The following is a 13606-nucleotide window of genomic DNA, read 5'->3' as shown; positions in this document are numbered from 1 at the left end:
GGGCATGTAACAGGAAGTGGATCCCAGCATGGATTATATGCAGGGGAGGAAAAGAGGTTGGGATTAGATCATGGAGACCCTTGAATTACAGCATGAGAAAGTTGTACCTTAATTCATATTGCCTGGATTTTGGGGGATGGGGGTTTGGGCAGTAGGAGGGAATGGAAGAAGATCAAGGAATGGCTTGCACAGAACAGTACTTAAGGAAGATTGAAGTGGTTCTGGTATGTTAACAGGATTAGAATGAGGAAAGACTGAAGTTAGGTGGATTGAGGCAGTTGTAATAGTCTGGCAGTGGTCGGCAAACTCATTATAGTCAACTGAGCCAAATATCAACAGTACAATGATTGAAATTTCTTTTGAGTGCCAAATTTTTTAAACTCAAACTATATAGGTAGGTACATTGTTATTAACTTAATTAGGGTACTCCTAACCTGGCCTTTGCCAGCACGTGGTATTTTGTGGAAGAGCCACTCTCAAGGGGCCAAAGAGCCTAGGTTTGAACCACTGGTCTAGCGCAGTAGTCTTCAAATAATTACTACGTAGCTCCTAAAGTAATTTTCAGTTTCATACATTTAAAGTTATATTTAAAATAAGTTATATTACTTTAAAAAATGGAATCTAAATACCATAGAACTTTGATACCTACTGTCATCCATTTTCAAAAATTCAGGAATATACCCTTTAAACGGAAAATTTTACATTTTTTTTTCTTATTGATCGCATTTCATTTCTTACAAGAATTTCACAATATGGTTTTATGTTTGAAAGTATTAATGATAACTCTATCACATTTCTTTGCACCAAAAAATATATATATACAGAGAAATGGGCCCTGGCTGGATAGCTTGGTTGGTTACAGCATTGTTCCAGTAGCAAAGGTTGCTGGTTCAATCCCTGGTCAGGGCTTATACAGAAACAGGTCAGTGTTTCTCTCTCTTTCTCTTCCCTTCCTCTCTCTCTAAAATCAATAAATTTAAAGAGAAAGAGAGAGAAATGCAAAATTTTAATTTCCAGTAGTGTTGGGCAAATGAGTTTCTGAAATTTGTATTCTTTGAGTTTGCTCATTTTTAGTGTTAAAAAATGGCGCTGAACAGAGCCAGGAATGTGGTCAGTAAAATTGCAGATTACTTTACTGTTTGGGGAAGGGTCATTGTCTTGGTAATGTTTGCTGGAGGAAAGGTCTTCACACCAGAAAGTTTTAAAAAGGAGAAGGAGAGGCACAGTGAGAAGCCATGTTTGGCAGAGAGAGAAGGTGTGCAGATGGGGAACCAGAGGTGAGGGGCTTTTGCGAGCTTTGCTGAGACTGATGAGGCTTTTGATTCTAGGAGGAACCAGAGAAGATTCTCCTGGTTGTGGAACTGGAGAATGTGGCAGTGGCTTTGGGAGCCCTGAGTGAAAGGGAAGTGTTTTCCCTGTGTGTTGCTCGTTGGTTGGTGCGAGACTTGAATAAAGGAACGGCCCAGCATTTTTTGGCTTCACTGTTTCTTTACTGTCTGCCCAAATCTAATGGGAACCTGCATGTGCATGGCTGTGATGACGACAGCCACGACTACTGGCCATACAAGTGGCCGTAAAACAGTTTTTATTTGCTATTATTAATACTCAGTTGATCAATCAGAATGTATTACAAGTGATGATAAACACTACAAACAAAATGTTATTGAATTGTGAATTTTACTGAATATTAAAAAGTTAATATTTTTTCTTCCACTTTCTAAATCCTTCTAGCTGTGCCAATCAAATTAACAGAGAAAGATTAACAGGAGAAAATAAAAATTTTAATACAAGTCCATGGGGAATTCACATAAGCATGGAAATTCCAAAGACAGGAAAGATTGGGTGTGTATTACATTTTTGGATAATAGGAGAAAAGTTGGTAGTATTAGAGTCCAGAAGTGAGAATGGGCGATTTATAAGTACAGTAGTTGAGGAAGAGTGGAACATACCTGGCAGGAAAATTCTTGCTAGACCACTCAGAAACTATGGGGCACGGCGGTGGGGGAGGGGTGGTATCTAACTAACTAGTCCCTACTTAAAGCCGTCTTATTTACCATACTTAAGCAGGTTTCTTCCTGAAGCAGATTTCTCTGTCTGAATCTCTTGAGCAGGGAAAGGGGGGAAGGCCGAAGATTTTTGTGATTCTTGTTTCTTAATAAATAGCTTAATAAAAATCAATATCCCTAAAAGGCAGTTTCAGGGTGGCAAAACTTTGGTTCACTTCAGTAGTGATCAACTGATGAAATGGATAGAGCTTTAACAAATAATTATGTGTTCATGGATGAATATAATTTATTGCTAGAATAATTAGCATCATTTCAATTTATTGTAATTTTTTTTTAATTTTAATTTTTAATTTTTTTACAGGGACAGAGAAAGTCAGAGGGATAGATAGGGACAGACAGACAGGAACGGAGAGAGATGAGAAGCATCAATCATCAGTTTTTCGTTGCAACATCGTAGTTGTTCATTGATTGCTTTCTCATATGTGCCTTGACCGTGGGCCTTCAGCAGACTGAGTAACCCCTTGCTCAAGCCAGTGACCTTAGGTCCATGCTAGTGAGCTTTTTGCTCAAGCCAGATGAGCCCACGCTCAAGCTGGCAACCCCGGGGTCTCCAACCTGACTCCTTCTGCATCCCAGTCCGACGCTCTATCCACTGTGCCACCGCCTGGTCAGGCTCATTTCAATTTATTTTAAGAGGTATAAGCACTGAGAAATTTTGTTGACATAAATAATTGGTAGAGTTTTGTTAGCAATGCTAATTTCCTTGAACTTCTTTCTACTTATGTATCCAAAATTATTTTCATTTTTTTGAAAGCAAAAAAATACCTGACTCTTAGAAGTATTTATAATAGTTTGTAGAGAGTTGATTTCTTAACATGTTCGTAAGTATGTCCTGGGGTCCCTTTGTTTGGCATTGGAGGTGTTTGCTGTGTATCAAGTGCATTGCATGTATCCTCGAGATAGTTCTTTGTTTTGTTTTTGTTCTTTTTTTGAGATAGTTTATTTTATAATTTTTTAATTTATTGATTTTTAGAGAGATGAAGGTGGGGGGATCAATTTGTTGTTTCACTTATTTATGCATTCATCAGTTGATTCTTGTATGTGCCCTGACCAGGGTTTGAACCCACAACCTTTGTTTATTTGGATGATGCTCTGACCAACTGAGCTACTCTGCCAAGGCTAGCCTTGAGATAGTTTAGAAATATATTCAATACCTTTCTTTGTGTGATGAGAGGTGAGAGGTTGTGAACAAATGCAACATTGAGGTGGAGATTCTATGAAGTACCTGCAACTATGGATCTGAGGATCATGATAGGAGAACTTTGGGATCATCTGCATTATAAGTGACAGATGAAGCTGTGGATTATCTAGAGGAGAGGAGTGTGTGTAATGCATATATGAGGACAAAAGTAGAGGGAAATTATTTATATAAAAGGGTCAGAAGTAAGCAAGAATAGTCAAGAAAGGTAGGAAAATACTCAGAATTGTGTGCTTCTATAGAACCAAAGAAAATGGAATTTAAGAGGAGACTGTTGGGATAGGGAGACTCTCCCTTGTCAAATACTGTAGAAAAGTAAGACAATAACTTTAGTAAGGCCCTGCAGTTTTGGCCAATTATTGCTGTCTTTGAGAAGAGATTTACAAGAGTGAAAAATAGGACAGGTTATATTGTGTGAATGCTGGGAAATGAACTATACTTTTAAAAAGTTTAATGAAAAAGTCATTTTAGAGACTAGCAAACCTAAGTTCTAGATTGTGTCAGGAAAGACTCTTGTAGTAAGAATTGCCCTTAATCACCTTTATATTAATCATAAAGCATGGTCTGCATATTTTTCCTCCACCCTTGTAACATTGTTTCTGTAGTTTATTCCTAAATGAGCTGATTGGTGGCAAAGACCGTTGTAGGAAAATGCCTCTTTAGACAGTGGTAGGGAGATGCTCCATTTTGAGAAGCATATGAGAGCAGCTGAAACACTGTTTTTATCTCTTCCTCATGCCCTGAAGTATGTATGTATGGTCATGTAGTAGAATGATATCAGGTGGGCCACTCAAACTGTCCTCTCCCCTGCTTTTGTTCTCTTGGTTGCTAGCACTGTTTTGCCTGATGTGGCACTAGAGAGCACATCAAAAGGATGTATCCATATAATAGGTAGGACGGAGGTTGATGTTTTGAGGGTAGTTCTTGGGACTTAGAATAGGGGCTTGAAATATCTTCTGAGAGAATTGTAAGATTTAACAATAGTAGATTAAAAATTCTTAGTGAGTTAGTGTGAAATTAGCATGAATTTGTTGTATATTTGAGCATTGTTTAGGAGGAATAGAAAAGAGGTTTATTTACAGTGTGGATGCGGGTAGAACTAGAACCGTCTCCATTGAGTTAGAATGTACTCTTGAGGGGACTCCGTTTTCTGCACCTTCCCTCTGCCTTTGAACAGCTAAGAGAATTGGAAGAGGTGAAATGAGGCCTTGGGCTCTCAGAATGCAATGTAAAGACAGGTTGTTTGGCTTGGAAAAACCATCACGGTCTTTTCTTCTTTCTTAATTAAAAAATAAATGATGGTTCAAAATAATAATTGATAGTTTCAGTCAACTTTTATTATAGCATAGTTGAATAAGTATAATATATATATAAGCTGCCTGGAATTATCTGTTACTTAAAGGAGGTAACTGTTGAATTTAAGTAAGTTATTGCAAAGAAAACCTCAAATGCAATACCTAACTACAGGGTGGTAATATGATTTCTCTAGCCAGGTAAGAGGATTTTGCAAAATGTAATGTTACTCTTTAAAAATTAGAAGGTGGCCCTGGCCGGTTGGCTCAGTGGTAGAGCGTCGGCCTGGTGTGCAGGAGTCCCGGGTTGGATTCCCAGCCAGGGCACACAGGAGAAGCGCCTATCTGCTTCTCCACCCCTCTCCCTCTCCTTCCTCTCTGTCTCTCTCTTCCCCTCCTGCAGCCAAGGCTCCACTGGAGCAAAGTTTGCCCAGGCGCTGAGGATGGCTCCATGGCCTCTGCCTCAGGCGCTAGAATGGCTCTGATTGTGGCAGAGCAACGCCTCAGATGGGCGAGCATCGCCCCCTGGTGGGCGTGCTGGGTGGATCCCGGTCGGGCGCATGCGGGAGTCTGACTGCCTCCCCGTTTCCAACTTAAGAAAAATACAAAAAAAAAAAATTAGAAGGCGAGGTTGATTTTGATTGGTCACATTTCCCTATTCTTCTTGCCTCAAGTCTGTGTGAACCCTGTGCCCCACCTGTACTTTTAACGTGTAAGCTTTCGAAATTTAACATGTTTTTCCTTGACTCCCTGTCTTTGAATTTCTCTGCTTAGACTACCCTCTTCATGCCCTCTCTCCTGCTTGGCAGACTCCTGTATTTTCCAAGAATTGGCACAGTAAGAGATTAACAACAATAACTAGTAATAAAATAGAATAATTATAAGAATATACTGCAATGAAAGTTATGTGAAAGTGGGGGTTTCTCTCATTTTCTTTATCAGAACATCTTACGGTGCTGTCCTCACCCTTCCTGTGGTGATGAGAAGCAGTGAGGTGAATTGTGAAGTAGTGTGAGGCTACTCTTGGCCTGATGGTCAGGCACAGATAGGCTGGACTGAGAGATGACTCACTTTCCAGGCAGGCGGGAAGGAACAGGACAATGCGAGATTTCCTGCTCATGCTCTGTTAATTCCTCTATTGGCTTTCTAGCCATCCTTGCTTGCATGTTTTAGAGATTAGTCCTAAAGGTTCTAATTTGCATCTTTAATTTATCATAATTTATTGAAAGTTAATGTACAACTTTGCATAATCCTTGTAACAGTATGTAGCTACATTTATTCCCTCTGTGCAATCTACTTTATATGAGGTATTGGCTTTACCGTCACTTTTAGCATATAGGCTGTTAGGATATTTTTCATTAGTGGTGGTAGTGTTATTGATTATATTTTGTGTTTCTCTTTGCATTCTGTGACAGGCATTTGTGGGGTGTGACTAGGATCTAAGTGCAGTATCCTTGTGGCTTCCACACAGATGAAATCTAGATCCTTATTAGTCCAATTAAGAATTGCTGAGGAAATCTTGAATTTGGAGAGGATGATTGAAGCCCAAATGATTCCACACATATTGACAGGAGGCAGCAGTACTGGGAAATAGAAATGAATCTTTGTCGCAGGTGCCTCTACCATAGTGGACCTCCTTTTATATAGAAATAATTGTCAGCCATGACTGATAGCATGGTGACACAGTTGAAGCAAAATATGATTTTGTTACCTTCTAGGAGTACGCTTCTCAAATATGGTTGTTCAACAATCTGCATTTGAGTTAGTTAGTTGGGGGTATTTATTAAAAATGAATGCTCCTGGGCCTCACTCTAAATCTATATATGTGTCTACATATGAGATCTGGAAATCTCTCAGTAGAAGGAGTCTTCCCTCTGCCCCTGGATTTCCATAGACCAGAATCAATATTAATAATGTTTATCTGTAACTTTAACAAGTGTGAGTTGATACTAAAACAGTTTGGTCATAGAATTCTAGAGCCTGTGTAAGTAACCCTAGAGGTCATGTTAGCTCTACAGTCTTAGATTACAGAGGAGAAAAACTGAGGACAAATGAAAGTGAGTAGTTTTTACAACTCTGATTCATAATTAAAGTACTTTGCTATGAGTTGTAGATCAGAATAACCTATGTGAAATTTATCTGCACTATGTAAGTAATTGTTTCATGTTAGGTGTTATTTTTAATCCAATTTGACAGTCTACCTTTTAACTGATCTAGTTAAACCACTTGCATGCACTTAAGGTGCTTATTGATATGGCTGGGTTTCATCTTGCTATTTTCCAAATATTCTATTGCTTCTCTCTTCCTTTTATCCTCTTTTCTGCTTTCTTTTGGATTTAGTATTTTTTTTAATTATTTCATTTTATTGCTTTTATTTGCTTACTAGCTCTGTGTCTTTGGTTATTTTTTTTTAATGTTTAATAGTTATTACAAGAGTTTATAATTGGTATATATCTTTACCCTACTACAGTCTACCTTCAAGAAGTATGTATCTTTTCTAATACAGTGTGAGAACTTTAGGATGGTATACTTGCCTCTCTTCTGCCTTTGTGCTAGTGTAGTCATTCATACATTTTACTTTTGTGTATGTTACAAACTTCACAGTACATATTTTATTTTTTTATTTTATAATATATGTTTTTGCTTTAAACAGTCAAATATCCTTTAAAGAGATTTTTAAACTAAGAAAGCTTTTGTATTTACCCACATATTTTACCATTTCTTTATTTTTTCTTTATTTTCTTTAGAAATACTTACTTTTTTTTTTTTTTTTTTAGCAAGAGTGGAGAAGAGAAGGAGATAGAGATGAGAAGCGTTGAAGTGTCAGCTTGTAATTTTGTCACTTTAGTTGTTCATTGATCACTTCATAAATGTCATAAATGCCTTGATGGGGGGGGGCTCCACCAGATCTAGTGACCCCTTTCACAAACCAGTGACTTTTGGGCTCAAGCCAGCGACCATGGGATCATGTCTGTGATCCCATGCTCAAGCTGTTGAGCCTGTGCTCAAGCTGGTGACCCCAGGGTTTCAAACCTGGGACCTCAGCGTCCCAGGCCAATGCTCTATCCACTGTGCCAACACTGGTCAGGCATAGAAATATAAGGTCTACCGGAAAGTTCTGTCCGTTTTTGGAATAAAACAAAATACAAATTTTTCTTACATCAATAAACTTTATTAAATAATATAATTGCTATTATTATTAATGATTTCTTGACAGCGTGAGGGCAATTTGTATATCCCATTTTTGAAAAATGTTTTATCTTTTGATGTGAAAAATTGAACCAGTGCTTGTTTGATATCTTCTTCATTTTTGAATTTTTTGCCCTTTAAAAAATTTTGTAAGGACAAAAACAAGTGATAGTTGGAGGGTGCTAAGTCCGGGGAATATGGTGGATGCGACAGACATGTTTCTGTAGCATTTCTTCCTTGTTGAAATTCGTAAAAATTACAGTGGCGTAAATGAACTTTATCAGTAGCCATGGGTACATTATCGCTTCACACATAAGACTAACGTGAAATCAACTTTGTTTTAGTTAATTTGGTACGTCAGTATGTATACATTAAGTGATAAAAATAGAGAGGCACACATGTGCCAAATAAACATGTGCTTACGTGTCGAAATTTGTTGAGATAGAAACGGACAGAACTTTCTGGTAAACCTTATATTTACCAATTCTGATGCTCTTCATTTCTTAGATTTCCATCTTATATAATTTTCTTTTTGCTTAAAGGACCTCCTTAATCTTACAGTGCAGGTCTGCTGGTGATGATACCTGTCAGCTTTTTGTGTCTGAAAAAGTCTTTATTTCACCTTTGCATTTGGAAGATAAAGAATTTCAAAGCTATTTGAAAGATTTCAATTTACAGAGTATAGAGTTATAGGTTGACATTGTTCTTTCAGTCTTCTGGCTTGTATTGTTGCAGGTGAGAAGTTTGCTGTAATTCTTATCTTTCTCTTTTGTATATAATGGTTTTCTCTGCCTGCATTGCAGAATTAACTATCAGTGTTTGACATTTTATTTATTTACAAGTTATGTTGTGATTGAACATTTAAGTTTTCAGGTTTCTGTGATCACTCTTTACTGATTATTTTGTTCTGTGATTACCCTATACTGACTTTTTATTGCTTCTAGAGGCAATTTAGAACACAATCTGTAAAAAGAGAGAGAGAAAGAGGTGAGAGAGAGAGAGAAAGAGAGAGAGAGAAAAGAAAAGAAAAGAAAAGAAAAAGAGAGGAAGAAGCATCGTTTATTGGTTCATGGCTTCTGAAGTGATTCTGAGATTCTCCTGTGATTCTTTGTTCCACTCCAGACTCATTACGAGCAGTTTTATGCTGCTTCAGATAGGCAAGGGGTACTTTTTAGTTTCAGAGTGTTATAAGGAATATTTCTGATGTCTCTGATAGTTGGTGTGGATGACTACAGCTCAGAGTCTGATGTGATTATTATACCTTCAGCCCTGGACTTTGTCTCACAAGATGAAATGTTGACGCCACTGGGGAGATTGGACAAGTATGCTGCAAGTGAGAACATATTTAACAGGTATGTGCATGTCTTTTCATTAAAGTGAAGTGGACGGATGGCTTTTATTACATTAGTTTCAGGAGGAAGAATAAAATTATTAACATGTGCCATCTTGAGTTACCAAGTTCTCTTAATAATCACAGCCTTGGCCTCTTTTATAGTTGTTTACTCTTTGATCCTAGTAGTAACCATGCAACACTCTTTGCTTTTGACAAAACAAAAGCCAATTTTTTTTTTTTTTTTTGCTGCTAGACACAATTTTGATATTCATGTAAAATAGTGAGGAGTATATTATTATTTCAGTAGATGATGTTGTATACCTACTGTGTACCAGGCAGTGTTCAAAAAAATTGTGACATGCCAGTGACTAAGAGATGAACACTCTTCCTAATGCATCATTTTTTTCTATGGTCACAATGCTACCTGTATCAGAATTTTCTGGGAAATCTGAAAGCCTTTGCTTAAATTTTTTGAATATAGAACTCCCTTAGTAAAAATGTTTTGTATAATGAAGAATGAGTAAATTTTCTCATTATTAAAATTGAATTTACTGAAATGAATTTTTAGTGATCTCAGAAGTTAATTAAATCAATTAGATAAAGATGAAAAATATTTTAGTGACCATTCAGTTTCATCTTGTTTAAAGTCCATACTGGCATTTGTCATTCAGGAAATTAGGGATTTAATATGTTATTAAATATGTAAGAAAAAATATTATTTTAACTATATAGATTCTGCCTTTTAAAATTCTGAATATTAACTGTTGATGCCACTGAACACTAATTTTTTTTGTGTGTGTGTAGACAAATGGTGGCCCGGAGTTTGCTGGATACACTGAGGGAAGTCTGCGATGATGAAAGAGATTGTATTGCTGTTTTGGAAAGAATTAGCAGATTAGCTGATGATTCAGGTATATGTTTATGCAGAGAAAGTTTTCTTTTACCAAATTTGTGTTTTTAAAACTAATAAAAAACTTAGTGTGATAAGAAAAATTTTTTCCTAATTATCAAATGAATTAGTAACAAGAAAATAAAAACCTGTTATTAAAATCCAAACATTTCGGCCCTGGCCGGTTGGCTCAGTGGTAGAGCGTCGGCCTGGCATGCAGGAGTCCCGGGTTGGATTCCCGGCCAGGGCACACAGGAGAAGCACCCATCTGTTTCTCCACCCCTCCTCCTTTCCTTCCTCTCTGTCTCTCTCTTCCCCTCTCACAGCCAAGGCTCCATTGGAGTAAAGTTGGCCTGGGCACTGAGGATGGCTCTGCGGCCTCTGCCTCAGACACTAGAATGGCTCTGGTCGCAACAGAGCAACACCCCAGATGGGCAGAGCATCGCCCCCTGGTGGGTGTGTCGGGTGGATCCCAGTTAGGCGCATGCGGGAGTCTGACTGCCTCCCCGTTTCTAACTTCAGAAAAATACAAACAAAAAAAAAAAATCCAAACATTTTATAGTAGGTCACATAGTTTAATTTTTAAAATTTCTCAATAGAAAAATCTTAATATTGTCTTGCATCATGTATGTTAATGTTTTAGGATTAATAAACTTTAAAAATAATTTTGAATAAATTAAGAGATGGAGTGGACTGTGGATTTTTTAAGCATATATAAAATGCTCTTTTTTATGCTTTCTCACTTGCAAAAACATTAATCACCCATTGTAAAACTAAAGCTGTTGTCTCCCAAGTGAAAATAGGAAGGTCTGCTTAAGAAAGAGGTTAACTTTATTTGAGGCTTAGAAAACTGTTATATTAAGTTTTTTAAATTTTTATTGTGGTGAAATATTCCTAAAATAAAATTTATCATTTTAACTTAAGTTTTAAGCATAGTTTTGTATTTGACTTTAGAAACAATTAAAATAAAAAAGTTTTTTTCTTTTTCTAACAAACTTTTTGGCATGTCAGCAAGTCTTAATTTTTAGATGAGATCATCTTTTGGTAAGCAATTTATTTTATGGAAATACCTATTTACTATTGACATAAGCCTTTAGTAATTTTTATTTTCTTATAAGGTAAAAAAAATTGTAACCTTTTTTATTGTGATGTTCTGTGTACATAATTGCTTGTGTATATCTTGCTCTAGAATGATTTTAGGAGAACATCTTATCAACTGTAATTTGTACTTATAATTTATATTTTGATTTGGCATGGATACAATGTAATTTAAACTTTTGGCAATGTTGCATCTCATTGTGATTACTCCTTTCTTAGTAGAGACATAGATATTTGGAAGAATTTGTATGTATTTTTTTTTACCTGTTTTATCAACAGTAGTGCTGGTTTTTGTAAATATATATTTATGTGTATATATTTTTAAAAATATGTTCTTAAGTTGTTGAGTTTGTGGTAAATGTCTATATTGATGTTTATACTTTCCATTCACTCAGTAAACATACTCTATGCCAGATTCCACATTAAACGTTAGAGTGGTTACTAAAATGAGTAAGATTCCTGTCAACAAATTCACAGTTTAGTGAATGCAACCAACATATTAATAAATTATAATGGGGAGGGCTTGGGCTGGCTTCAGGAAATTAGTGATATTTGAGTTGGATTTGACAGAATTATGAGGTACAGAGAAGGGAAAGCATACTCAGGAAACGGAAACTTAGGTTTAGAAACTTGAGGAGGTCAAAATGTTGGCTCATTTAGTCAACAGTGAGTTTACTGAGTCTACAATTTAGAAAACTGAGGAGGTTACGTAAAGATTTAATACTGTGCCCTACTAGAGAGTTTGTATTCTTTGTGATTTAGAACAATAATGCAGCAGTATGGGTTGACTTGATGAAAGAGATGGGTGACAGGAAGACTAGTTGGGAGACTAGTGATTGTTATGAGTTCTTTGAGAGAAATTAAAGTGCTAAGGAAGGAGTTCAACGTGACAATGAGAGTTGAAGAGAGTGAGGGAAGAGAGGGAGTTGACCAAGATTTCTAACTTGGTAGGCTGGGTTGATTGTGATACTCAAGTCAGATAAGCCTGACCAGGCAGTGGCGCACTGGATAGAGCATCAGACTGGGAAGCGGAAGACCCAGGTTCGAAACTCTGGGGTCGCCAGCTTGAGCAAGGGGTCACTGGCTTGAGTGTGAGACTATAGACATGACCCCATGGTCACTGGTTTGAACCCAAAGTCGCTGACTTGAGTAAGGGGTCAGTCGCTCTGCTGTAGCCCCCCAGTTAAGGCACAAAGAATTAATGCTTCTCATCACTCTCCCTTCCTGCCCCTCTCTCGGACTCTCTCTCTGTCTCTGTCAAAAAAAAAGATATTTGAAAAATACACAACTTTAAAGTTAATGCATATAATCTATTTTCCTAAACAAATAAAGAGCTTAGAACCTTTGAACCTTTGTTTTGCCTTGTTTTTAATCAACTTTTATCTTGATTCCCCTCCCAAATTTAGCATTAATATTTTTATGATTTTATATAGTAAATGTTTGTTTACATTTACGACTTAAATTTACTAAATTTTTCCCCCTCATAAGTACACCTTTCATCTGACTTTTTTCTAGTTCAGTTTCTTCTTCCTGAAAAGACATATTAATGAGGGTCTGACGGTTACATATCCTTTTTCCTTCGATAATCTTTTCATTTCACCATTACTTTTAAATTATCATTTAGCTAAATGCAAGAATCTAGCTGTTATATCATTTCCTTCTCATCTTACTGTTGTTACTGTTGAGAAGCCTGTTTAATTTAGTCTTTGCAGGTGATCTTGTTTATCTTTGATTACTTTAAGACTTCTTTTCCTTAGCATTCTTCAGTTTTACTGTCATGTGTTTAGGTACAGATTTATTTTTATTTATTCTTCTCAGGACTTTGCCCTGCTTCTTGAATTTGAGGGTTTTTATCTTTTCATCAGATAGGGAAATTTTTCAACTTTTAACATTTTTAATACTGCCTCTCTGCCATCTCAACCTCCGTTTTTCCTTAAAGTTTGTTTTTTGAGTATATATTTCATACATGGTTCTGAATATAGAATGTTTGGTATACAAATGTATTTTCCATGGCTGTTATCTGTTCTTACTTTTGAGTCCTTTCTCTCTCATCTATATTTTGATCATTTCTCTCAATAAAATATTTGCTAGCAAATTCTAACTTACCACCTGACTGTTGAATATTTCATTGCCATTAACTCTATTTTTTCATTTTTGGGGCCTTCAGGGCTTTGTTTTCATTTCCTCTTGTTTTTCTTTCCCTGTACTTTGGGTTTTTTTTCCAGTATATTTCTTTTTGTTATATCTTTAAAAGGGAATGTTTAAAATTCTAAAGATTGTTTATAGTAGCTGAAGTTCTTGGTGTTATAATCCTGTTGTGTTTTAATCTTTTTTTTTTTTTTACAGAGACAGAGAGAGGGATAGACAGGGACAGACAGACAGGAACGGAGAGATGAGAAGCATTAATCATTAGTTTTCCATTGCGCGTTGCGATACCTTAGTTGTTCATTGATTGCTTTCTCATATGTGCCTTGACTGTGGGCCTTCAGCAGACCAAGTAACCCCTTACTCGAGCCAGCGACCTTGGGTCCAAGCTGGTGA

At 36.6% G+C, this 13606-nt stretch overlaps 2 protein-coding genes across 11 annotated transcripts in view; one reads left to right on the top strand and one right to left on the bottom strand.

The window, feature by feature from the left end:
* RALBP1 (ralA binding protein 1) overlaps positions 1 to 13606 on the bottom strand; it is a 167649-nt gene that overhangs the window by 18976 nt on the left and 135067 nt on the right. The gene's annotated exons all lie outside the window — the stretch shown is intronic.
* The window catches only part of PPP4R1 (protein phosphatase 4 regulatory subunit 1), a 77620-nt gene that overhangs the window by 15617 nt on the left and 48397 nt on the right, over positions 1 to 13606 (top strand). For 3 of the 5 annotated variants that reach the window (XM_066353149.1, XM_066353148.1, XM_066353152.1), the window contains 2 exons: positions 8962 to 9097; positions 9883 to 9989. In XM_066353149.1, the coding sequence (XP_066209246.1) occupies positions 8962 to 9097; positions 9883 to 9989 (243 nt within the window). The remainder of the gene's footprint in view (positions 1 to 8961; positions 9098 to 9882; positions 9990 to 13606) is intronic. The other 2 variants (XM_066353151.1, XM_066353150.1) reach the window with 1 other exon arrangement.

This window comes from Saccopteryx leptura, chromosome 11 (genome assembly GCF_036850995.1).
Source record: "Saccopteryx leptura isolate mSacLep1 chromosome 11, mSacLep1_pri_phased_curated, whole genome shotgun sequence".
Lineage (NCBI taxonomy): Eukaryota > Metazoa > Chordata > Mammalia > Chiroptera > Emballonuridae > Saccopteryx > Saccopteryx leptura.
Note: the sequence above shows the minus strand (reverse complement) of the source record. Positions and strands in the feature narration are given on the sequence as shown.